The sequence below is a fragment of the Pocillopora verrucosa genome, chromosome 7, assembly GCF_036669915.1.
Source record: "Pocillopora verrucosa isolate sample1 chromosome 7, ASM3666991v2, whole genome shotgun sequence".
Classification (NCBI taxonomy): Eukaryota; Metazoa; Cnidaria; class Anthozoa; order Scleractinia; family Pocilloporidae; genus Pocillopora; species Pocillopora verrucosa.
Window position 1 is genome coordinate 10056936 of NC_089318.1, and position 26352 is coordinate 10083287.

General features: G+C 39.5%; 3 protein-coding genes across 4 annotated transcripts in view; 1 reads left to right on the forward strand and 2 right to left on the reverse strand.

The window, feature by feature from the left end:
- The first annotated feature begins 24 nt into the window (after nucleotides 1-24).
- Nucleotides 25-7551, forward strand: LOC131770716 (consortin). Of its 2 annotated transcripts, XM_059086434.2 has the most exons (11): nucleotides 25-360; nucleotides 962-968; nucleotides 1087-1188; nucleotides 2198-2228; nucleotides 2731-2829; nucleotides 3719-3786; nucleotides 4299-4393; nucleotides 5370-5400; nucleotides 5910-6018; nucleotides 6658-6858; nucleotides 7054-7551. In XM_059086434.2, the coding sequence occupies exons 1-11, from the start codon at nucleotides 149-151 to the stop codon at nucleotides 7254-7256; spliced, it is 1158 nt and encodes a 385-aa protein (XP_058942417.2). In that variant the 5' UTR covers nucleotides 25-148; the 3' UTR covers nucleotides 7257-7551. The 2 variants fall into 2 exon arrangements, with proteins under 2 accessions (XP_058942417.2, XP_058942416.2); XM_059086433.2 differs by lacking the exon at nucleotides 25-360 and having other exon boundaries at nucleotides 381-1188; nucleotides 6658-6852.
- Nucleotides 7552-8408: 857 nt separating this feature from the next.
- LOC131770718 (octopamine receptor beta-2R-like) lies at nucleotides 8409-9587 on the reverse strand. Its single transcript, XM_059086436.2, has one exon. It carries the CDS (start codon nucleotides 9535-9537, stop codon nucleotides 8692-8694), a length of 846 nt encoding a protein of 281 aa, XP_058942419.1. The 5' UTR covers nucleotides 9538-9587; the 3' UTR covers nucleotides 8409-8691.
- A 1383-nt stretch (nucleotides 9588-10970) lies between these two features.
- The window catches only part of LOC131770684 (baculoviral IAP repeat-containing protein 6), a 42042-nt gene continuing 26660 nt past the window's right edge, over nucleotides 10971-26352 (reverse strand). The window contains exons 31-43 of the mRNA XM_059086397.2: nucleotides 25960-26154; nucleotides 25618-25779; nucleotides 21482-23208; nucleotides 20992-21235; nucleotides 20103-20259; nucleotides 19449-19620; nucleotides 18697-18901; nucleotides 16739-17181; nucleotides 16241-16470; nucleotides 15645-15806; nucleotides 15016-15093; nucleotides 14704-14892; nucleotides 10971-12886 (exon numbers count right to left, since the gene is read on the reverse strand). Of these exons, the coding sequence (XP_058942380.2) occupies nucleotides 12656-12886; nucleotides 14704-14892; nucleotides 15016-15093; nucleotides 15645-15806; nucleotides 16241-16470; nucleotides 16739-17181; nucleotides 18697-18901; nucleotides 19449-19620; nucleotides 20103-20259; nucleotides 20992-21235; nucleotides 21482-23208; nucleotides 25618-25779; nucleotides 25960-26154 (4195 nt within the window). The 3' untranslated portion in view covers nucleotides 10971-12655. The remainder of the gene's footprint in view (nucleotides 12887-14703; nucleotides 14893-15015; nucleotides 15094-15644; nucleotides 15807-16240; nucleotides 16471-16738; nucleotides 17182-18696; nucleotides 18902-19448; nucleotides 19621-20102; nucleotides 20260-20991; nucleotides 21236-21481; nucleotides 23209-25617; nucleotides 25780-25959; nucleotides 26155-26352) is intronic.

The window sequence follows — 26352 nt, forward strand, 5'->3', positions numbered from 1 at the left end:
GATATTTTCAATGTAAATTATATGAAGTAATAAACGGAAACTTTTGCGAGGTGCAAATGAAATGTACTTCGATGATCAAAAGTTCTTCATCCTTTTCTTTGAATCATAACTTTCGTATTGTAGATATCATGTACAACTATATTTAAGGATGGAATCTGAAGAAGCCTCTAACGATAGAGGTGATTATATGAGCTCTGAGGGTACAGTTGAAGATACTCATGCAGAGAATTCGGAGACTGAAGTTGATAAACAATCTCGTAGTCAAGCTGATGAAAACAGTGACCTCTTACCAGATGAGAAGTTACCCCAGGAACCGCTTAATGACCAGGAACGGCATTTACTGTACGAAAAAGGAATCAAGTAAGCTCTAAAAATACTTTGCAATTCAGGCTGTGGACGAACGTATGAGTTCATAAAATGTGTTTCTTTTTCTCAGTTATTCAGTTGTGATGCGTTTCAAAGTTTTTGCAAACTTCAAAGCTAAAAACACAGTCTGATCTGTAATCATATGTGAATGACCCACGTAAAATTTATGATATCATATTTGTTTGTCTTTCTCTTCATCTTTTCTTGTGTTTTTCTCTCAACCTGCGCTTCTTTTCACATCCTTGTAATAGTCAGTCAGGCAGTCAGTCAATTAAATTAAGCAGGCTGTCAGTCGGGTAGTTAATTTAATCAATCAGTCTGTCTGACAGTCAGTCCTTCAGTCAGTCAGACAGCCTGTCAATCATTCAGTCAGTTAGTCAGTTTGTCAACCAGAGTCAGTCAGTGGTCAGTGATTAGTTGTATTATCAATTGCTTAATAGTGCTGCAGCACTATACTGAAATACTTTCTACAGAGAGGTGAAATTGATTGGCTGTCATAGTGTATGTATCCAAGTTATCAATACCTAGTAAACAACTATAACAAATTTCAAACTGTTTTCATTTCACTAATTAAATTTTATTTAATTGTTTTCAGATTCAAGGTAGGTAGATGACATTTTTCATTTATAGTGAGACAATTTATTTCTCTTTGAAATTTTGATTAGAATTGGTTTTTCTGACATAATTAAATTATTAATGATATTTCCATCCCATAAACAGAAGACGGGTAATTTGAGACATGCTCTGTACTGTCTGTTGGCCTGTGTGCGAGGGTTGAAAGATGGATCTCACTTTCAACAACTTCCTGAATGCCTTCACAATGTGAGTGTGTGTGATCCTGTTCCATACCAAATTTCTAGATAAATTTAGAAAGTTCCATTACTGACAAATATAAAAACTAGAAGTCAAAGATGCATTTGAAACTCGTGGATGCACAAAGGAAAAGCTTTCATAAGTACTGTAACCTTCATTTGCATGTTATGGTAAATGTTTCATTGAATAATTGTGGGCTGGCTATTTTTTTCAGAATGAAATCTGATTGTTGTCTCCTATTTGATACCTTTTTCTGTAAATATATCGTTGTTCTTGAAGTGTTTTTTGTTAGCTTTTTGTGTCTTTTTTGACTGTTTTCTCCTATTTACATTCTCCTTTAATTTTTGTGACTAATTACTTCTCAATATAACAGACAATATCTGTTGCTATGTAGTACACATGTATTTTTTCAGTGATTTGTAAAGCTCATGATTGTAAAATTAGATGTTTCATATCCTTTGTTTCATTGATTACCAATTACCAATCCAACAAACAATTAACAAGATAGAACATTAAGTGTGGAAAGTATTCTAAGATTGCATTGGTTTTGCTTAACTTTGCTCTGTGATTGGTGAAGAAAACTTGCCCCACTCTCTCAGCCAATCAGATGGAAAACTAAAACCAATGATGACTTGGTTGTTTCACTTTGAGTTCTAAAAGACTCTTAACCCCTTAACCTCCAGAAGTGATTCACATGTAACTTCTCCCTACAATATTCATGCATTATCCATAAAACAAGCAATGAGAATATTCAAATGTATCAGGTAGAAGTTGTTATCTTGATCTAACACCAAATTCTTGCAACTAATTTACAAGGAAACGTTGAGCTGCTAGAGGGAAGAATTAACAACCAGATCTTGGGAGTTAAAGGGTTAATAGTTTTTCTCTATTCTTCTGATTGGTTTTTGGGATTACGTTGGTTTTAATTTAAGACACCCAAGCGATAAGTGCACTGGTTGTCTACAAATGCTCAGAGTTGTTTATATATCATAATCTGAATTATTTTATATTTTTGCAGATAGCAGAGATCTACAGCCAGCTTGGAGACTGTATCTTTTAATTATCAGACCCTGGTTGTTTGAAAGGTGGGTAGCACTGTCCATTGGATAAATCTTTCTCCAGTGGATATTTCAAATCATTTCATCATAAGTAACCATTTATCTGCTGGATAATGATTTATCCGTTGGATTGAGTTATCCACCTATGAACAACTGCACCTGAAAATTAAACAGTGTAGCAAATGAGCATAATGATGTTAAGGTGTGAAGGTTAAAAGAGGAAAACATAGACATGGCTTTTTGTATCTTCAAACCTTCAATCATTTTGGTTTCATGTACTTATTAAGAAAAATTGCAAAATTGTGAATGTTGCTGGTTGATAATTTTGGTTATCATGCAGAATGTACTTCTACCTCATCTGGATGTCCTTGTTGCAGTAACTTGGAATGCAGAGACAGAGAACTTAAACTCAAAACTCCTTCACCCATTTTTCATGTCATCATGAAGAATTTACAAATTTTATGTAACTATGTGAACCCTTAATTTTATGAAGATGAAAATGCTGTTTCATTTGCCCAGGCAGAAAAACTTTATTATGAAACATCTCTGATAAGTGCTGGTAGCATGGTACAGCAAGAACAGGATGGATCAGGTGAGTGGGGAGCATCAGATACTGATGATCCTAGAGTGGATCTAAGGCTGCTTACAAGACTGACTCCCATAGCTGTAGGAAGTACAGTAGAACCTGCTAATTTGAACTTAGTTAAGTCCAACTCCCTGCTAACTTGGGGAAAAGGTGATTTCCCCTGAATTTTATCCCATTTTTCTGTCATTTATTATCTACCAGTAAACTTGAACTCAGTGAAGTCTAACTTCCCATTAACTTGAACCAATTTACTTTCCCTTGGCTCAAATTTACCCTCAGGCTGATTACATGAACTTTAAATAAAAAAGTTAGTCAATAAATGTCAATATGTCAGAACATAGCAGTTTGACAAGTCCTAGTCTTTATATCATGATTGATATAAACATAACTACATGTATGAAAATGTAGAAATTCAATACAAATCCCAATAACTGGATCCCCCACTAACCTAAACCATTTTCTTTTCCTTGGGGGTTTGAGTTAGTGGAGTTGTAGTGAAGCCATGTTTGCTGTAGATAAAGCAATTAGGTGTTATGCAACTCTGTTTGTATGAGATGCTACAGCATTGAACCTCAGTATTTCTGTCAGGTTTTCCAGACTGTTTGCTGCCACCTACTTATACTTTTGTAGAGAGAGGGCACCAAGAGATTAAAGTAGATGTAGATGGCAGCCAGAAGTTAAAGGTTCTCGTTCTTGGTGCTCACTGCATCTTTTTTATTGGGACAGTTTGGTTCAAAATATTAAAGTGATGACCTTTACATCCAGTATGCTGGTGTGAAAGCACTCCAGAGTTAGTTTTATTTTTCTTCCGGTCACTGTCCACATCTCAGAAACAACTCATACCACAGTATGAACTCAGTTCAGTGTATTAATAGCCATGTTTATGATATAATAGATAGTGTTGGCAGTACATCACCATCTGACCAGACCACAGGAAACACAACAAGGACCACAGAAGCTCAGGTTGGCATCCATTTTTGTTTTTGTAATGTGTTCTTCTTACTTACCAATAACATAACTGTGGATACCTAGAAAGCAAACTATAGTCAGAAATCATATTTTCAACATTCATAGGAGAATTGATCTATATGTTCTTCCAGATACTTGTAGTGTTCTTTTTATGAGAAACTTCAGTGATCTGTACAAACTGGCATAGTTTGGCAGATGTCAGCTTTTGTCTGTTTCCTATCTACCTTTAGTCTGCAACCCTTTAACCCCCAAGAGTGATAAGCATCCAATTTCTCCCTTCAGTATCAACATGATCAAAGCATTTAGGTCTTGAGATTAAAGGAAATGATCACAAACTCAAGAAGTGTATGATTGTTTGACAAGAGAGAACATTATGGAGAACTTGATTACTGATGTTAGTGTGTAAAAGTTTTAAGTTCTTCTCTTGGTTGATAACCTGTGTAACTGACTGTAGAAAATATAGTGAATCTTAATAAACTGAAAACCTTAACTTTATTTGATCTTAGCATGCTGTTAAAGATGATCCAAAGGAACAAACAGCTGAAGCTCGATCAGCTAATGAATATGAGAAGCTTGCACACATGTGCCTCAAGCAAAAAGAGTAAGTCTCTTCAGAAGTCTTGAATGGTAATTTTATAAATGGTTATATTATTTAGCAAAACAAGTCTTGAAATAACACAGGGTAGTCTTATTGTGAGCCAAAGCCTTAGATTTAGCACCCAGTATCACAAGTAGTAAGCCTAACCTTAAACTTTGCTTTAGCTTAGCCTGTTTAGAAGTGATGCACATGACACTATTCTTGAAAAACCATCCCCTAGTATCTGTGCTATACAAAAGTTTTCTCCAGTTTATGATATACAAGTAACTGAACTCTGACTGTGAATATATGAAAATCATATATGTGAACTGCTGATAAAGACGTGAATACTACAGTGACAAGCATACTTCTTGCTCGCTGCGATAAATTTCATTATCCTTTGAGATTTTCCCTTGTTGGTCAGGTGATGCCCACCTTAATTAAGTACCAAGTTTTTACACTCCTCCCCCCTTCCCCCTCTCCCAATTCCATCTTTTTAAAAGCCATAGCTCTTCCTCCTCCCCCAATCCCATCTTTTTAAAAGCCATAGCCCTTCCGCCTCCCCCAATCCCATCTTTTTAAAAGCCATAGCCCTTCCCCCTCCCCCAATCCCATCTTTCTAAAAGCCATAGCCCTTCCCCCTTCCCCCTTCCCCAATCCCATCTTTTTAAAAGCCATAGCCCTTTCCCCCTCCCCCCCCCCCATCCCATCTTTTTAAAAGCCATAGTGCAGTATGAATTAGACCTAAATTATTTTTGTAATATGACAGGCACATATTTCTTATCATGAGCTGAGGGGAAACCTTAATGTTGTATAGGGCAGTGATGTGTGGTGAATTTTCAGGGCTCTGCTGTTAAATTATTCAGTCAACAGTGTCTCTCTCTGATCAGTTGTTGATGTCTGCAATATGGACCAGTAGACTCCAAGGAAGAAAAAATCCAGAAGGATCCAATATTGATATTAACATGTTGACATGCATGTTTTTTGTCTTCTCTTGCAGTGCTCAGCTGGCACTAGAATATTGTGGCAAGGTAAGATATAACATAAGTGATATTTTTGAGAATCTTTTGGCTAGCAGCGGTAAGTGTGAGGTGAGCATGAAGAGTAAGTCATGTGAGAGAGGACGTCAACCTTGTACGTGTGACTCCTTTTGCGCATGCGTCCACCTGATTGAGAAACACAATAAAGTCAACCCAGTTGTGCAGGCTATTTTGTAGCTTTGGTTGTTTGATTAAAAGAGAATTGTAAACCCCTTCATGTGCGCAGAATGGAAAGCTCTACTCGGCCTGAGCATATTAACAAAAAATCATCTATGATTTTTGCTTTAAGGCCGTCGGTTATAATTTTAATAAAAGAAACTACAGGATCGTTTAGTTAAAAAACTGACAGAAGTGATATTCATCTTGTTATCATGCATTGATTTCGTTAAATTCTTAAGGATGGGTATCAGTTCGCATCAACTTTCGGCAACGAAGAGTAGCTGAGTTTCACTTGTAATTATCCGATTTCATTTGAGGTTTTGATCTTAACTTTCCTTCAGGCCGTTAAATTACGTCAGTCTATTTACGGAGAGGAACATCCCGTAACAAAAAAGACACTTGATCTTTTTACCGTCATATATGCTGAGATGGGAAAGGAACAATACACAGGTGCGACTCAGTACTCCAATCAGAGATAGAACAAGTTGTTCATCTATTACTGGCACTTGACAAGACTAAAAGATCTAATCCCCGTAAAGTAACTCTGCCCAAGTTATTTTTCGATCAATTTTTTTGGAGATGCCTATTATCGTCGGGCTTTGGTTTTGGGGAGAGAGGCCTTTTCGTGCTATCCATGTTGTCACTCTAAGTTACCTTTGTTTGACCAAAAGCACCTTTATAAGAATTTCAAAGCGATTAACCGTTGGTACTAGAATCCAGCGATCTACTATGCTAAATGAAATGCTGAAGAAGTGCACTCCATGTCGTCCCCTAGAACCTTTCATCGATTTTTTTTGTTTGTTTGATAGCTCGTTGTAACTTGAAAACTCTAATTTTTTCTCAGTTAGTTCAAGATTTTACTCGACTGTAAGGGTTACCTTACTTTCTTGGATATGGGTGTTCCGCTAGAGCTCCGCCATTACTTTTCGAGATACAAAAACAAAAAGGCAAAGATGGTGGCCAGGGAACGAAGAAGACTGAGAAAGATTGTAGGTGGCGAATATAAAAATAAGTGAATAAATAACAGCTACATTGACGCATATCTCTTTTTAATTCATGTCCTCTTCACCTGTTATTCTCTTATCACAGCTGCCATGCAGAAATTCAACGAAGCTAAACAGGCCACTGATACAACTGCTGAGGAAGAAGAAAAGACTGCAGAAACTGCTGAGGCTAAAAAAGATGACCTCGCTGAGAACAATGAAACATCGGTAGATGAAACGTCAACCTCTGCTGAAGAGTTACATGACAGAGGACAAGGCACAGTCACGCCTGCAGCTAAAGGTGGCGGTACGCATTGACGTTTCTTAAATCTTTAATAAAGGACTTCTAGGTCGACATACATATACTACTACGTGGAACTAATATTGAATTAAAATCTAAGTTTACAATTGTGATTGATCATAAGTCCCAACCAACAAAATGCATGTATAATTCAGCTTATCGTATGAATAAAATGAATTCCTCTTTTTGTTCTCCATACAGACGAAAAAGTCAGTCTCTCTCCCGGTCAGGCAATGTTCTTTTTCTTTCTGATCACGGCTGCTGTAGCTGTTTGTGTGACACTGTTTGTCTGTCACATAAGCGGTACGGATCCAGGTACAACGTTCAAGTACATAATGACAAGGCTGAGGTTTTACTATTACTATTACGTCAGACGAGCTCCTGCGGGAAACAGTTACTTCTGATATGCGAGAGACGCGATATACCGTGACACTATGGTCATGTTTGACGACTAAATGGAGACGACGAGGGCGCTAGATGGTCAGAATATCGCCCAATCAGCAATTTACCATTGCTAGTAGTTTGATTACCCTACTCTCTCTCTCTCTGTCTCTCTCTCTCTTCTTACACCTGCTTCTTACTTATGCATTCCGTTTGCCCTCTTGTATAAATTCCCTAGCATACTTTTTTCCACATGTTGCTTAAATAAACTGTTGAGAGGAATAAATAGAGCATATGGATGTCATGGACATTTTTAAACCAGAGGCTGGTATCTTGTGTTTAGTTTCATTGAGGTGTATTTCTATTCAGTCGCGCTATGAAAAAAGATAAAGGTAAAACTCATGCCATACGTTAGGCCAATTTTTATCGTAACTTGGCGACAGCCCTTTTTGCGCATTGGTGGAGTTGGCAATTTGGCCGGCCACATGTTTCATTTGGCTTTTTACTCATGCTATGGAAGTAAGTGAAAACATCAGATCCTAGAAACGAGATATTTCATTTAAAAAAATAGCCTAGCTGTCACGAGAGAGGCTGGTGAGGAGACAGCTGTTACAACCCACAACTCCACATAAACGCTCCGTAGAGTTGTCTAGAGGGGGAGGGTTATCTCGGCTACCTGAGACGATATAAGTAAGGCCTCTTTTGCTCTGTCTAGTCGTTTCTTGCCTTACTTCTCTTCGTTATTTTGTTATTCATGGAATATTTTATTGATTATAGTATCAATTGATTGCAAATCAACCTAGGTACGTTTTGAAATTGATTTTCAGCCATTACTCTTGTAAGACAGAGAATGGAAACATAAATAGTAGCGGTGTAAAAGAGGAACTTTATTTTTTGTGTAGCGGTTGTGAGAAATCTGATTTCTGTCGAGACTTATCGAAAAAATGACTTTTAATGCTTCTGTTAAACAACACAGAAATCCTGATAAATTATTGATTACTTAGAGTGCTTTCAAATATCGATGAATTATTGATCCCTGAGAGCTTTTGCAATAGTAATAATATATTGATTCCTCCGAGAGCTCTTTAAACAACCTCCTTTTAAAGTGAACTGACGCAGCAATGTTATTTTTAGTGTAAAGTGATCTAAGTCTAATTAAGTTAATTGATACGCATTCGAAACCTTTCATTCGATATTAAAAATCGTGAACAGAGAGGCTTCTAACTGAGACCAAAAGTTTTTATTACCAAAACCTTTAATTTCTTTAACTGTTTTCACTAATAACGCGGGACCCTTTAATAAGCTCACAAAGAACTTGCTGTATTAAAAAAAAATCATTGAATTAAACAAGATAATCTTAATTGTCATTGTTTATTACCTGTGATCATTTCGCTGAACAAGTCTTCTTTCCCGTAAGTCTTTATTTCACATCGAAAAGCCTCACGCGAAGCTTCATTTCTATGCAGAGTAGCAGAAAACACTTCTTCTAATCTCTTTGTTTATATCTCTCTTGAAGAAGGAGTACGCCAAAGGATTAATAGCAGAGTTTAACATTAACAAAGAGATTTTATACTCCAGATCAGGACAAAATTTATACCGATCGCTGAAAATCACGAGGATACTGCATCGCAGATAAAACCCGTAGCAAACAAGAAATACGGAAATTACAATAGCCATCATTACGATGGAAGACTTTTCTTGAGTTTTAAAGGAAACTCGATGGTTAAAACTTAATTGTCTTTTCAATGAACGAGCGGTGCGCTTTTGTTTAATAACAACACGTAACATCGATACAAAGAAAAATATTAACATCGCACTTGGAAGGAACTCGAAAAATATAGTAATCAGCCACATCAAAATGCGAAAAAACAACAACACTTTAAACAAAAAAATCTCTAACGTGTAAATTGTTATAATTGCAGCTGGAATCGCCCAGGAAAAAAGAACCATTTGAATAACTCGGCGACGCGACATAAATGCCAAGTACTTTAGAGGTTTTACAACAGCGATGTAGCGATCCAGGACTAAACTGCACAGGTTTGTCACAGACGCATATGCGAAGAAATTCCTCACAATAGACACAAGTATATGTAGATGGTTGCACATATTTGCTTTGTTACAGACATACAGTAATGGAAAAGCGCTCATCCCAACACAGAAGTCAGCCACTGCGAGTGAAACAATAAACGCATTGGTTTTAGTTCGAAGTCGCCGTTTGTTGCAAACAAGGCAGATAATAAATCCATTTCCAGTCATGATCAGAATGGAAAGAGACCAGCCAAGAATCAAAAACCAAGTTTTCATTATCCGGGTGGAAATGGGCTTAAATCATTCTCTGAAGTTATACCAGTGACTTTTTTTTTATTTTCAAGGAAAACGTTTGCAAAACATCTGGTCATATGAATCTTCTTAAGTTTCCGTAAATTGACGCATGTAAATGACAAATTGCAAATTAGAGAAGGACCTGTCTAATAATTCAAACACAGCGGGAAAATCGGGTGTAAACGAACTCGGCTATAACTTGATTCCCCGCGCTAGTGGCGAAACAGAGGCGGGAAGACAAAACAAGAACAAGGGTATTTAAATAGAGAATAACCCATCGTAATCGGCGGGCAAAGCATACGAGATTTTAACACCGTCAGGTCTGTCAGACGAGTCAGTTTTTATCCGAACAGATAAATATTCTTTCGCGATAAAATAAATATTCAAATAGTCATTTCATAAATTTATGTTAGAAATTCAAATTCACTTAACACTTTTATCACACGCACCAAGGGTTAGCTGGAATATTCAGTATTGATTGAACACGGATTGGTTTCCGCGTTTGAAGGTCTGAATATTTACTCTACACAAGTGCATATTCGCGTAAAGAGGGAAACTAATATTCAAACAATCTCCTTAGACTTTTACAAACACACAATATGCAAATCTACCTGTCTCTCGTTCTGTCAATTGCAATCTGGGCGCATCCAATTCAAACACATGATCCGCGAAAAAATCATTTGGTAAACTGAGATCATGATTAGAAATATAAATCCAAATATTAATTAGAACACCAATGTCGGACATTTAACTCACAGTATTTCGACCAAACAGTCGCCTGCGTATCCACTAACATTTAATCGACCGACGATCTGTCTTCTTGGAACCTGCTGCAAACACCCGAGGGTGGTTCACCCACTCAGCAGTTCCTTTTTCAAGACGGCCGCCGACGAAACCAAGCCGTTAACACCACACAGAATCTCTTTCGTACGGATATTTGAGATTTAAAGAGGAAAAGGCTTAGAAATGTTGAGTGTAGAGAGAGCTATTGTTACTCGTAAGGACTGGATACAGTCCTTCCAGTATTTCTTCAGTTTTCCTGATATAGGAGAGGTACTATTACAAGATTGATGGCAAGAAGAAGGAGTATAACCCAAGAACACAACACAGTGGTCCAACTTGTAGTCATACTAAATTCTCCATCTTAAGTCCTGGGTGTTTATGCACATGTGCTTATTGGTTAAGTGGGAGGGCCAGACGGGAAAGAATTTGAATCATGGCCATGACGCACGGACCGAGCGCAGCGAGATCCGTGCTTCATGACCGATCAACATTCATTCATTCACTCTGACGAAGGGTTAACACCCGAAGCGTCAGCCCAGAAACTCTTTACGACGTCCAATTTACAGTATCACCTCAGTCGGTGAAACCAAATTATCTTGTTTTACCCCGCACTGACTCAGCACCGCGGTGTCTTTAGAAACTTACCCCTTTTATTCCTAAGTCCGGAATAGTTTGATAATATTCAGTATTGACAGCGTTGATTGATTTGTTCTTATAGTTTCTCGATTCATGATGTTTCCGCTGACAGTTATAAAAAAAACATATTTCAATGTTCAGTTTAGGAATTACATTTGCACAGAGAAAAAAATCCGCCTTAGCACAGTAGTTCAAAATTTATTCACGTGCAGCAAATGATATAGCTTATGATTAATTAGCTTCTAGAAATGATTGATTTTAAGAGCTAAAAAATTTCTTGATTCTGTTATCATTCGCTAAAGTAACTACCAATTCGAAAATAATCTCCCTCAGAACATCAAACTTCATCTTTGTGAAATTGCAATACAACAGAAAAGTATAGTTTTAAAAAGCAATTCCCGCCCCAGTAACTTTTCTACTGTAATTCGGATTATGCCCAAATTCAGTAACAAAACATGGCGATTAACAAACTGACAACCTCCCCAAGCTTCATACACTAAACTTGTTGTCAGCGACTGAAATTCATTCTTTCATTTGCTAAAAGAAAATCTGCGTTTCCGTATCAAGGAAACAGATTGCGGGATCTTGCAAAGAAGTTTTACAGTTTAACTGAGATCTATAGATCTCAAGGGAACTGAGTCGTTTGATATCAACGATTTACTTCCCGGTAGAGGTTCCAAAGGACGTTTAACAGTCACTGCTACATAAAACTAAAGTTTACCGGACATTTTGTCTATAAAACTGACAAGTAAACGTTCGAAATGAAACATCAATTTCGCTTCTCTGTACAAAGTTCCACCAAACTGTAAAGGTAAAAATAGTGATCAACCTTAATTTCATAGCTGATCACTCGGTAGAAGTGCAAATTAATTCGAAATTCAATGGAAAACGAGTAAGACAAGTTACTAACGAATATGGTAAGCACTGCTTATTTCGACTTCTAGCTCTTAAATAAATTTCGACTTAAGTCATTCAAGTTCATTTTCTATTTTCAAGGATAAATTTGTTCCATATTGGTCCATCGTAACCCATTTCATGACTTCCTCAATTACGGTAATCTCACATTGCGTGTAATATTTACAGTGCAATAATCACAGCACGCTTTCTTGGCCCCTTAAATCAAAGTGGTTGGTTATAGAATGTGATCAAATCCGATAAATAGAATGTAAGGAAGACTAATTACGCTCGTATTGTTCTAAATACGCAGTTCACTTCATCCAGCTAAGGGCAGGCCAAGGCTGTCTTCACTAAGGCCAGATTCCCTCAGAAAATCCCCTTCTACAGCCGATTCTCCACTTTGGCAATTCTCGGCGTCTGTGTCTAAATCCCGGCAATTTCATTCTGCAGCCCGTTGGCGAAGGAAAATCTTGTCACGTTTAGCTGTAATCCTTTAAGTTAACTTGCAGTAAAATAAAGCGACACTAGAAAATGCGTTACTCTCCCTTGCTAACAATGTTTCGCATGCGAATGTTTATTAGTCAGCGAAGCAGCATCACGATCCGAGAGAGCTCGTGAGGACCCGAGGAAAGTTGGTGCTAGCAAGCACTTCGCAAAAAAATTGTTGCGAGCGGGTAACAAATGAAATTGACTCCTTCCCTGGCCTAGCCATACATCACCCAGTGCTTGGCATAAATTATTTCAACGAGTGACCTGCGTGCGGCTTCTGCAACTGTTTTGCACCTTAGTCACTGTCCTCGTCGCTATCACCGTCCTGTTGTTTATGATCCGAAGGAGGTTGAAGTTTGTCAAGCTCATGTTTTAAGAGCGCAGAATTCTGCTTCAGTGACTGCACGTGATGTGATATAGCCCTACCAACCGGCCGGCCTGACAGCAGGCTCTCCGTTTCTTTTGTCCATTGCTCACACTGCTTTACTATTTCATCTTTCTTGAGGTAAAAGTGCGCTTCAATAACCTGTGGATGATAGAGCGTTAGCAAACAGGAAGTAACTCTGAAACCCTGCCATTGGTTAACGTCATTCAAGGTCTTACGTCATATATTTTTCGCCGCTTGTTGCGACGAGGAAAAGAAATTTCATCAAGAAACAAACCGCAGTACATCACTTTGGTTGGATCTCACAAAACCATCAAAGTGCTCTGTGAGCAAACTCGTGAATTGACACATGATTTTTTGGATTATGTTTAATGTTATCTGGTTTAGGGATAATTGTGGTTGATTGTCATATCTAGAGTACGAGCAGTAGTTCAGTGTTCGCTAATGTAGCAAAGAAACAAAGTAACGTTGGGATAAGAAGGCATTACAATTGAAATGATCATATTATTGCATTTGACAAGGGTGGATGATGTCATGTGTTTTAAACGTATATCATTTCTCTTTCTGGTTCAAAAGAAAAGGTTGGAAGTAAATGTGAGTGAAAAGTGAAATTTACTGTCTATCATTGTAAATATTAGAAAATCAAGGCAATACTGTCTTAATGAAAACATTAACGATTCCCTCTTTATCAAATGAGACAAACGGGAACGAGTTTTGAGTGATATAACTTAGCCAAGAATGCCACCGTCATTTTGGATCTCCGCCTGGGTAGATTTTAGTCACGTGCTAGGCAACGTATAGTCAATAAAAAGATAGAATTTCATTTCAGGCCTATTTATCAATTTTGTGGTAAGTAACTTTCGTATTTTAGTACGTAATATGTATTTTGAATTGTTCTTTAAAAATTCACTGAAAATCGGTAGCTAAAATTGTTTGTTTAGGTATTATTTGATTTTCGCGTTAACTTGTAATTTCGTCAGTCTCCGGCATCTTTTGTTGCTTCAAACAGGAAAAACACACGATACGAAACGTAATGATCGATTTTGTCCTCAATATCACGCCGTAACAGAAAAAGCTTTTGAACACCTGTAAACTCCGAGCGCTTCGCAGTAAGTGAAATTTTCCATGAATATTCGGATTGTTTTCAAGTTCTAGGATTGTAAATTACAATGTTATGAAAAACGAGGGTTGTTCTGTTATTTCAGTGTGAATCCTTGCATGCCTGCCAGTCGCTGGCACCGCTTGTTGAAACTAAAACCAAAAAAAAAACTTTTAAGATTATCATTGGCTTCTTTGTCACCCTACCACTATTCTTAGCAACAAAGGTCGCCATTCTGTTTGTTTATTGCTCGCCAAAAACAATCAAATGCACTCAAAAGCCTAAAATCGAAAAAAAGTTTGCAGGAATCGACCAATCAAGCGAGCAAGCGAGTGCCATTCCCCACATCGTATCTACAACTCGCTCTTGCGCATGCGTGCAATTCATGAGTTAAAAATGGGAAAAGATACGCTAAAAGTATGGAATGGTTACGTACGGACCAATTTAAAAAAAAAATCAAGGTTTAATTTTTCAAGAAAAGCCGCTCATGAGCCCCCTTAATATTTTAACATGTCTTAAATTTAACGAGTCAAAAATATGGCGCAAACTGAAAATGTTGGGTGTCGTTTGTCTTTCCCATAGCGATCTAAACTTCGTGTAATGATGTGTAAAATATTGTCTCTTTGTAATATTTTAGGTTACGCCCTTTAGTGATTTACCTATCTGCAACACAGGGAGGGTGCAAAAACGTTGCAGTTGTTAAACCGAGGCCAAAGATGAACCTAAGATTCTATGAACAGATGATGAACACTCGGTAGTTTTCGAAACGCCTCAACGAAATGGTCCAGACTACACCTACATCCGACCGTAACTGAGTTGAGGAAATATTTAAGTGGAAAAAGTGACATCTCAATCTCACCTTTTTAAAGCAAGGCGACGGTTTCCTTAATTGTTCCAGCATGGCCCAGCGTACAGTGGCTTGACAAATGTTCGCATCATACTCCCGCGAGTTCTGCTGTCCAGCGGGCGTCCCTCTAGATCTCTCGTACCCAGGCTCGTTGAAGTAGGGCTCGTTGACGAGAATGAGCGACTGGATTGACACCAGGACCTGAAACAAGAAGGAATTTATTCAACATGCTCATCTGTTACACGAGTCGTGGCCTATGTCACGGCCATAAGGTATAATAATTTTTCGGAAAATACTTAAGATACTGTCCAAAGACGTTCACACCTGAAGGAAGCTTGAATTCTGTGGATTCCACTTCTCCTCTGGTCGTCCATGCCACGTGTTCAATATACTCAAGCATACCTAATGAAAGAAAAGGGACATAAAACTAATCAGCAGGGGAGGGGTGAATACTGTACGTAAACTAATCACGAACAGTCCTAAACGTCAGTCCCATGTCTTAGACACCTCACCCACTATGAAAAAATTCTGCATACGAGACTGACTCTTAGCAGCCGAAGCATTTCCCAGTTTTAGTAGCAAGAAGGAATTAGGAGTATTGCTATTCTCATTGGATGTGATGCCAGTCTACAGCAGATTAACTGCCCCTTCCCCCTACATTTCGCCAGGTTTCACTGAAAGTTTGCCAGCTCTCATTTCTACTCCTTGCTGGACAATGGCACCATGAGAGTTCAGTATCTTACTAAAAAAACACAACACAAAGACAAGACTTGCACGCAACTGTTCAGCTTCTGTCCCAAATATTTTAAAACTTCGAGGAAATGGAGACGACATAACTATCAAATTCTTGAAAGTGGACTCAACAGCGTAGAGGAATGTGGAAAGCTGCCAACTCGTCAAGTTGAATGCCATGTTACTTATTAAGTTAAACAAGACTGTTAGTTACACGGTACCTTTCCATCATTGTAAAGATTCGGATTGAAGCGAATACTGTGGTGCCCAGTGGTTTCAAAGTTTATGTGCATCGGCGATTCCGGGTAGTTCTGTGGAAAGTATACATCAAACTCGAAACAGCCATTGGCGTATGGAGTATCAGCTGGGCCGGTAATAAGAACCTAACAAACAAATAAACGGCGTTTTTAATACTCACGGTGATTAGGGTGGAATATCTCTTTACAATGTCATTACTCTATCTGGGGTGGGGTGGGGTGGGGTGGGGTGGGAGGGTGGGTTGCATATTTTGATTCAGAAAATTAAGGAATTTTTCTCAACTATTTAACCAAAACAAGCTAAGAAATATTTCAGCACAAATAAATTATACGCGCTTTGTATTGAGAAGTAACGTGAAACCCTGTCCTTGCAAGAAATTTAGAGTCAAACGGGTGGTAAAAAAAAAAAAAAACAAAAAAAAAAAACAACATTCCCCTGGATCTACCAATGTTCGTTGAAAATACTATGTAACCTTACTCCGAAAACGGAAGGCCCTCGTCCTTTTGCCATTCGTCATCACTACGCTTGAATGTATGTCTTGCCAAAGATTCATTATTACCTTCATGACATCCAGTCGCTCTTTATCACAACGGACAAATACGCTTGAGCTGCTGGACAGCGGAAGGGACGTTGCAAGAGACGACACTTCCTGTGCTAGCCGCCGAGCCCGCACCATGCTTCCGCTGCCACCCGTATTCACCGTTGACCGCACCGAAGACGCAAAGTGGTAACCGCCAGGTTCAAACTCTAGTTTTCCGTCATCTTTTTCAATCACAATCCGGTGAGTTCCTATCAAGTTTAACAAAGGTTTGACTTAATAACCCAATCGTGTCTTGAAATTCCCAAATAACTGACAAGGAGATTACGACCGAAAGTCTTACGTTTTTGGGACAAAGTTCTCGATATAGTCTAGATTTCGTTGTACTAGGAATTATTCAATGAGAAAATCTTGACAAGATAAACGCAATAAAAACTCTCCTGACTACCGTCTGATTGTAATAGTTGCTTTCACGACCTTGCCTACAAACTAAACGAAACACCCATGGGCCACACTCACCAAACTGAAGCGACCTCATTTTGGCTAAGTACCTCTCCTCGGCAGAGAGGGACTCCACCTGTTCCTCTGGCCCCTTGCCGCCTCCTTCCCCTTCCTTGTTAGAAGAGGCTTGTTGCTGGTGAAATTCGTGCACTACTCTCTGCATCAACTTAGCAGTTTCCTGGATGTCAGGTATCAACAGGGCGAGTCCCTCAGCCTCCTGGTCCTTCTTTTCTTCGCTGTTACCTGGTTTAGATGAACTTGGTAGTCCTGCGGTACTAGGTCCCGCAGAAGTACTCGGTCCAACTGAAAACAACGAGCTTCCTGCACTGCTTGATGTTGCTGAGCTGCTGGATTCCCCTTTAGAACTTGGTTCGGCTGTGGTACTCGGTTCTGTTGAGGCATTTGGTTCTAAGCTAGTGGTGCTTGTTACAGATGAATCTTCCCTTTTTCCTTGCGTAGACCTGAAGAAATAGTTTGTCCAAGCTTTGGTTTGACTACATTGAAAACGTCTCCTTTGTGCCTATACACGAAACACGTGACCAAACGAATTGCACCGCGTTCGCCCCCTATCGAGTTCGCCCCTACCTTATGCCGTGTTCGCCCCCACACTTTTCGAGTTCGACATCAAGTCGAGTTCGCCCCTTGATTGAGTGATATCCAGATGAGTTGATTTGTGACGAAGGCACTAGCAGAATGTGCCAAATGTCACGTCAGCGACGACCATTTAGAATTTCGGCAATTGCGTGGAACCTACTTGGGAACTGGGTTGACGGAATCAACTAAATACTCTGCGTGGGATCTGGGGTTACCAGAAATAACTGTGTACACTGAACTTGTGATAGAGAGAACCACACTTAATCAAAACAACATTGCTTAACTTATTATTCAGACTGGCAAAGATGTAAAACAACCTGGGTTTATCTAACGAACACGAAATGTGTTGGTCGTAACAACCAGACTTGAGAAGATGCAAACCACACTTTCATCGCGACAGCATTGCTTAAGTTGTTAGACTTGTACATCGTTTAGCTTTATTTATGAAATTAAGACTGAAGTATTTACGAAACCACGATTTGATCACGCTTTTGATTATTTAAGACTTCTTGAGAGAATGCGTTGCACACTTCATTGTGTTTTAAGGTCATAGCAACCAGACTTGAGAAAATGCAAACCAGGATCGCAAACCACGCTTTCATCGCCCTAGCTCCCACGCACATATAAACTTTCAAAATGGCCGTCGGTCAATTAAAATTCAAAACTTGTCTTGGTTCTAACTTGTTTGCAATGTTCGATAGCAACTAATTTAGACATGACTCAATCTGGGGGCGAACTCGACTTGGTGGGGTCGAACTCGAAAAGTGTGGGGGCGAACACGGTATAAGGTGAGGGGCGAACTCGAAGGGGCGAACTCGATAGGAGGCGAAAGCGGCGGATACCGACCAAACAACGGCTGCGAAAGAGTGAGTGCCGAGTGACCCGACGTAATATTTGTACCTATCCATCTCACTTAGGTCCACTAGGAAATCAGTTTAAGTAGCTTTAGATTTGTCTTTGGAGGGGTTTCATTAACTTCAGAAAATCCATGGATAAAACTCACACAACATTCGAAATATCAGTGGAAAAACTTGAAAGTAGAAGATTAATTGATCAATATTCCCTTTTTTCTCCCTACTGTCGCAAAAAATAAAATATTTTGGCTTTTTTGCTGAAATATCAGAAATGTTTTGCCGGTATCCACGTCTCTTTTATCCAAAATATGGAGCCCAAAAAAAACAACAACAACAACAACAATTTCATACCTAGAATAGGTTCCTGTTATCACTCGAGACAGTTACCTTATGTTGTTCTTTGAATGAAATATTGCTCGATAGCTTCCGGTCCAAGAGTAAAAAATGGAGATCCCTCCACACTTATTAAAAAATTACTTTTCCAGCCTAAGTCCTTACTACAAATTGAAGAGTTCCCGCTTATCTTACCGCAAAGTTCTGGAGTAAGTATCCACACATTGTTTCATCTTGTCCAGCAGGCTAACAATAGAAGGCGCCTCTGTGGAGGCTCTCTCAACAGAAAGGCCATTGGCATGCGGGAGTAACAAAGGTAAGAGGACTGGGCACAACGCGAGTGCACGGAGTACTTCTAAAACAGCCTGGTACAGAGGAACATGGCGAGCCATATCAAGAACTGTTAAAAAAAAAACAACAACAACAAAAACGGTTAAATATTTCAACATTTTTCCATAAAACCAACAAAGTTACACAGATTTGCGACGTTTACTAAGAAGTAAATCTTGAAGCAGAATTTAGCACAGAGGGCCACTAGTTTATCAGTCATACTGTCCGGCGTGCGTGACCCTTCCTGTTACTGTTACTTACTGACTAATTTTCATACTGCGACAGGGAAAGTGTACTGTCCTTGTTTCAGATTTAGTTCCGACACCGGTAGAAATAATGGAGAGGTCGGATAAACGTCAAACTCTGAAGTTGAATACAACAGGTCTAGTAGTTCCCATTACTCTAACGATCTTAGGGCTTGCAGCTGATATTTCGGAGATTTTGCTCCTAAATTTGAGAGGGGGGTTTTTGTTTTATGTCATTCTTCTCATTGCTTCGATAATTATCATTTATCTTCTTTTGGTTTTTTGCTTTCTTTTTCCTTGCAGTAAGGCAGTAGCGGGCAAACTTGCTTTGATTTCCTGACTGGAAAAATCCAGTCTTGCCTGCGTACATACCAGAATCATTCCTTAGGTATGATGAAAGAGCAGGGATTAGACATGACTCTCCGAACAGCTCCAGCAAAACGACAACAAATGGATATGGACCGCCTGCCCCTAAATACTCTGCAAATGGCTCTGAGTGCGAGTCGCTATGTTTTCCAAAAGGTCTGATATAACTCGCAAGTACCTAGGAAGGAAAAGAAAATTTTTTTCAGTCAGCACATAAATTCCCTTTAGTTTTAAACATGATTCAAACCCATGGGCGTCTGTAACCCCGAGTCAATCGGCTGGTCGGTCATCATCTGACCTACGTATGGTTTTCATCCTCGAGATTGAGACATTTTTTGTGTTCTCTCTACATTTTGATTTTAATTTCAGCAAACTGTGTGCTCCATATAAACCTCTGCGTCTCAATACTAAAATAAGTCTGATGTTCTAAAGGAGTTTTATCTCAGTGTGTCACCACCAGAAAATACTCCATTCGAAAAGTACAGAGAGAGCTGGATCGATTCATACCTTAAAGGTCAGCTTAAGGTCCTAAACGGAACGGGAACAAACGTCTCGAAGTAAAAAATCCCTTGCTGCACACAAAATTAACTGGGACAACACACGGAAAAGTTTAAATCGCCCCCAAAGCAGGCTCTTTGCGGTTAATTCTACCGTCATTACCTGCAGAAGGCAAGTGACATGCTCCTCTTCAGCCTTCTGTTTTAGCATGGCTTGTTCAACATCCCACCCTGACGACGTGGATCCTGTACCAAATCCTGTTCCTTTGGCCCAGTAACTCCTCTCACTACCGGCTCCAACATCACTGTCGCGGCAAACACTACAGATCCATACATATTTGAGTAAATCACCGAAACAATCAGAGATAAAAATTCGAAAAGCGCACAAACGAGCGACCTACTGTAGGAAAAATTAAAGAATGCTTCTTGATTCAGTGTCCTCGACCAAAACCAAATCAATACGAACACAGAGAAATGCCGTAAAAGGCCAATTAGAATGCAAATAATCGCACTTAACAAGCTTCACGCGCCATTGCTTTCTACTCGAATTTGACGGATAAGGTGGCGCAAGATTGGACGTGGACAAACTTCAGAGCAAATTTGAGCAATATCAAAGAAATCCGAAACTACTTTTGAAACTCAGAATAACTAAAAAATTGTTCCTGGTCAGGGTTGTCATTTGAAAATTTAATAGGTGTACGTTCTGAACTGAGTGGGTGGCTAAATAAAATTATGCTTGCATAGTGTTGGCGTGTTGCAAAGTAACACACCCTACTAAGGGTGTCCGTGGGCACACCCTCTCGGAAAAATCCGAAATTAAAACTCTCGGAGACGTGATTTCCAGCATTCTATTCTAGGGTATATTTGAGTAATTTTTTTGCCAAACAATGATACATCGATGATAGAATCAGTTTAAAAAACCTTCTTTTCTATATATGAATGTCACACAATTCACAAAGTGGAAAGTACAAAATGGTCTAACATCCGAAAGCCACCGCCTACAAGCTTCTAATGATACGCCTACAGGTATGAGGATGAAGTTTTCGCTATACCTGCCCGTTAACGCAGACAAGGCCTGTAAAGCCATCTTGTGTGAGTGATTAGTGGCTCGCGGTTTGTGATGACTCAGTACAGCTAGACACAGTAGCACCATCTGGATCGCACCAACTTCTACAGCCGCCTTGTGCACAACGGCGCCTTCTTGTGGCGAGAGCTCACTGCTCTGAAATAAGATCCTTAACACATGGAATGGTAGCGTGGACAGACAACTGGCTGCTGGAGATGACAAGATAGGTTCTGGGAAGAGCATGAGAAGACACGATAAGTTAAAGAAATAGGTATTGATTGTTAAACAATACTCCTTGTCGACACCTTAGGATCTGTTTAGAGAACAGTTTGGGGAATATGCATACTGCATAAGGGTTTTAAGGGTTATAAAACAATTGCTTGTGATTTCTTACAGACTTAATGACTGACTCACTAAGTCACTAACTCAAGGACGGACCGAGACACTGACTGATTATTTGACACAATGATTCATACCTCCATTCCCATCCTGTTTGGCCCCCAGAAGCAGCCTCAGAAGGTAGCGAGCCTTGAGACGATCTTTAAGCAGAACTTCATTGTATCCAGGAAGGCGAATGAATAAACCAAAAGCTACAAGTGTATGTGCTGGAACAGCGCTTAACACTGAGGCAGGTATGGACACTAAAGGCAACGGAAGCTGCGTCGGGTAAGAAGGCACCTGTTTATCACTGCTGTCACCCTCAATTACCTCCGTTTCAGTATCCGGAGCCAGCGAGGAAGGTGTTATAACGTGGCAAGGGAGATGCATTGATAACTTCACTAACCCGTCCTGTTTGGCAAACACATCCAACGGGGTTAGCAACGGCGCAGAATTAGTAGAATTGTCTTCTGTCTTTCCATCTTGAGTCTTACACGTCACTTCAAGGTAAGATGTACCACAAGGTAGTCCTTTGCTCATTAGATGCTGTAACAACTGAGCCACTGTCCAAGACTGCGGCAAACACATGTTGCCGAGTATATCGTGATAAAATGAACACGAAATGCTTTTTCTTTGATTTTGACTCTGACCATTATCCGGATTATTTTCCTTTACTGTTGACGCTTCACTTTTTTCAGCTCTTTTGCTTTTCACGTTCAGTCCTGCAGCAAGACTAACAGACTCAAGAAATTCAAACCCTTCGTATTGGCTAAACTCGCCAGGATCAGCCATCCCCTCCACTACAGTAGGTTTGGGGAACTTTTCCTCCAAAGTTGTCTCGACTGGTTTGCTTACTTTAGGACGAAGAATCTGTTCACTAAGTTCGAGAAGAGTTGTGGAGAATTTTGCAGAAAGTAGTGCAAATGAGTGTCCTGCTCCAAAGCGAGGATGCCAACCATCTTTATGAAAGAAATCAAATCCTCGCATTGTTTGTAAATTCAAATCATTCTCAACGTGCACACAGATAAGTACAGTTTCTTCTTCCAGCAACATTTGTAAGATCAACTGTCGTAAAAAGCCATTGACCTGTGTGTTCACATTGGTTTTCATGTCAATTGATCCATTTTCAGAGTTCTCTCCACCAATGGTTTCAACCAAGAGACTCGCCATCCTTTCTTGATTTCTGAGATGAAAATGAACACAGTTGCATAACAGATCTACCGTTGCAGTTTCCATCGCAAACTTAGTGTGGCTGGGAATAGAAGGAACTACGCCTGGTGGGCCAAAAAAAGGGTTACTTTGGACATGTCGTCCTCTGCAGAGCTGTGAGAGAAGTAAAAACCACAACTGGTAGCCTGTTTCACCCATCCAATCCTTAATGGCTGGCTCCTGGGAACAACAAGTTAAAAAGTTTAGAAGGTGTGGAAGAAGGTCGATGGACAAGTTTGACTTCGGTAGTGGATCCACTGTTGACGGATGTTTGTCCAAACCTTGGGAATTACCACCTGCTTGACAGAAGTCCACGATAACTCCTGCCATCATTTTAAGTAAACCCGAATTTAGCAATAGTTGGCTCGTGATAGATGATTGGCTTGCTGTAGCCAGTGTTCCGAGTCGTGACGGAGCTGTCAGAAGTCTTGACAGCCCACCACCAGTTTTGCCACTTTCCTTGTTCCATTCGTCGAGGAGTTCCTTGACTCCAGTGAGTTCTAAAAGCACCACATAATAAGCTGGACAAATGTACGTCAGAGCACCAATGAGATGATCAATACTCTGTTTCAGGAAATCTTCATCAGAGGAAGCTTGTGACCAGTCATAAAGAGATCTGAAAAGTTAAGATGCAGGTTTACCAAATGAGAACGCAACAAAGGATACAAATGTAGTACTCTTGGTAAGCTATGCAGTTCTTGCAACCGATCCTTTACTGTCCCCGACTTAACCCTTTAACTCCCAAGATCTTAATGTTAATTCTCCCTTCTAGCTGCTACACATGTCCTTGCAAATTAGGTACAAGAATTTGGTGTTAGATCAAGAAAGCGACTTTTACCTGAGAAATTTGAATATTCTCATTACCTGTTTGCTAGATATATGTATGGATATTTTAGGGCGAAGTTTCATGTTAATCACTTCTGGGAGTTAAAAGGTTAAAGCGGCTTTGACACCATAGATTCCATCATTATTTCCGTAATGAAAACTTCCGTTAGATCGAACGGAGGCCTAAAAAACCTCAACTGCCGGGAAGAGAAAGCCAAAAAGAAGATTTTATAGGAATAAAAAGCTGGACGGATTGTAAATGGCCAAATTGGGAGTCGCCCCTCTCATTTGTAACTCTGTCGCTATTCTTAAACAAAGAATAAACAATGATATAATAGATCATTTGTGGCTTGCTTGTTTATGGCAACATCAGCCAAACCCTAACCTCTTCCCTTTGAGAAAGGGTTTACAACCATACATTCAATCCTAGAGACGCAATGTGGGGTCTCAGCTGAAACAACATGATGACACAAGCGGGACTGCTCATAACCAAAGAAGTTTGGCCCTAGCGTAACACACACACACACACACACACACACACACACACACACACACACACACACACATACACGCACGCTACGACAACAGGTCGTCAAGAATTAACAAGGATTCAACGACAGATGATATATAAACCCCTCAAAAGTAGGTGATCTTCTTGCACTAAACAAAAACATAGGCATGCTAAGCATGCAAGAGTTATTTTTTGGGGGGTGGGTGGATTATTGAAACATTGTAAGTAATGTCTAACTTCTAACAAAAGGAAAGAAGAGTATTAACGCGGAAATAACGAAAATGTCGAATTAACTCACACACAGGTATTTTGTGGTATATTGGATATTTTGTGCGAATAACTGTAACCTAAAATAAACTGTATTGGTGCCACGGATACCTTTTAGTACAAAATGCAGACTGCAGACTGCAGACCGGATATAAGATGTAGATTAGGTACAAAATGTAGACTGTAGACCGCAGAGTGGGTACAAAATGTAGACTGAGAATCTAAAGAGTTTTTTCGTCTGGTACGTGACAACACGTCATCTTGTAACTTACCGAGCGTCACGCAATCGCTTTTCGGCGATCAGCTTTCACGATTATTTGCATTATTGTGGAATATTCCTGGCCCATTTCTTGATGAAAATCGATCGTAATATAATTTCAAGCCTTCACATAGTCTTCTCACTTTGCGCGCGAGTTGGTTGGTGTGATGTCTGTACAGATTTTACCAACGTAATAACAGCAGATGTAGATGTAGATGTAAATAAGATGTCACTATTGAATATTTAACACGCGCAACATTCGAGAAACAATTAACAGCTTTGCACGTGGTCCGTATTATTATCTTTTTAAGCGGTATGTGTTTATTTTGTTGACAAAAATACGGACCAAGACCAAAACTGTTCCTTCGACTTGATATATTTTCGACGTTAGTAGATCACATCATATTAACTTACCTCCGCAAATCATTCATTCCAGATAACAAAATCAAATAAACATGCTAACGATGGTATCTAAATTTTAATCAGACATTCATCTAGAAATAGCACCGAGCAATCAATCCAGAAAAATATAATCGGCACACTCAACAAATCATGAATCTTGCAACACAGCTTGCCGTTAAAGAACTGCTCAAATCAAAATGTTTGGTGCACTTCATCAACACCTCAAGCAATATTTGATTCAAAATTTTTCCACTCCCTCTCGTCGTGAAGGAACAATAACCATGATCGTGCTACAGTGCACAGAACTCCATTTTCTCTCGAACAACTATCTATCATTTTTACAGCACGAGTAACACGTTTACTATAGGTAATCTGATATCTTTCATCTGTCCAGTAGTATCGCATTTCTTATAAAGCGTGGTAAAATACACGTTAAAAACAAAGAAAAGCTAACATTTCTCATTCTAAAAGATGATTCTATTTTATGAACCGCTCTCTCCGAATCTCCCATAACTTCGTTGAAATTTGAACACCTCTCAAACCAAAGAACAAAAACGACGCTCTGATTGGTGCGAGATACATAACCTAATGCGGCGATCTGACTAATGCGAGATACATACCCTAAACGATTTGATTGGTGCGAGCAACATACCACTCTCTGTACGCTAACATAGATTTTTTTTTAATAAAAAAAAAACTCAAAAAGGGTACAAGCAAACTTCTAATTGAAGGTAAAACACTCAAGTCTAAATGAAACACACCTGAAAAGCTCTTCAGAAAAGTATTGTTTCACAACTGACTCCGAGTTAGTTTCCTTTGCATTCCAGATGACAGCAGCCACAGACTGAATATGCCCAGGTGCCGCGTGGGAAGAGGTTGACGAGTCACAGATGGACCGTAACCAGGACGATATCACTAACAATCTACAGGAGGAAGACAAGAACTTCGTGATCAATACACAATATATTTATTGCAAAACCGCTTGAGCTTACAGAGCGGGCGACCTAACGTTGCCTTTTAGTAATATAGCCACATTATTGATTGATTTTTTCCCACGATGATGTAGCACTAGTTTTGCCCAATCAACACTCGGCTTGCCATACCTGTCTTCGTATGAAGAGTCCTGTTTCTTTCCCAACTGGTATATAAGTTCCACTATAGCGACGCTTACCAGCGGCCCTCTCTTTCTTCCCTTCTCTCCTGGGCATTTTAACAGTTGTTTCATTAACATGGTGCCCAGTTCTGGAAACTGCTTGGACAACTTCATGAGCACCAGTTCTAGACAAGCAGAGTGACCACTGAAACGGAAAAAAGCCATCACCGCTATTTTAAAATGAAATTAACTTGCTAGTTGATGTATTATGCAGCACTGAAATATGAATTTTGAGTCTGTGATAACGAAAATTTTACTAAAATATCACTCTACCGCTTCACGTCCTCCAGAATATCAAAATTTTCCATCATTTACGGCAGTTCAACGGAAGTAATAGGAGCAG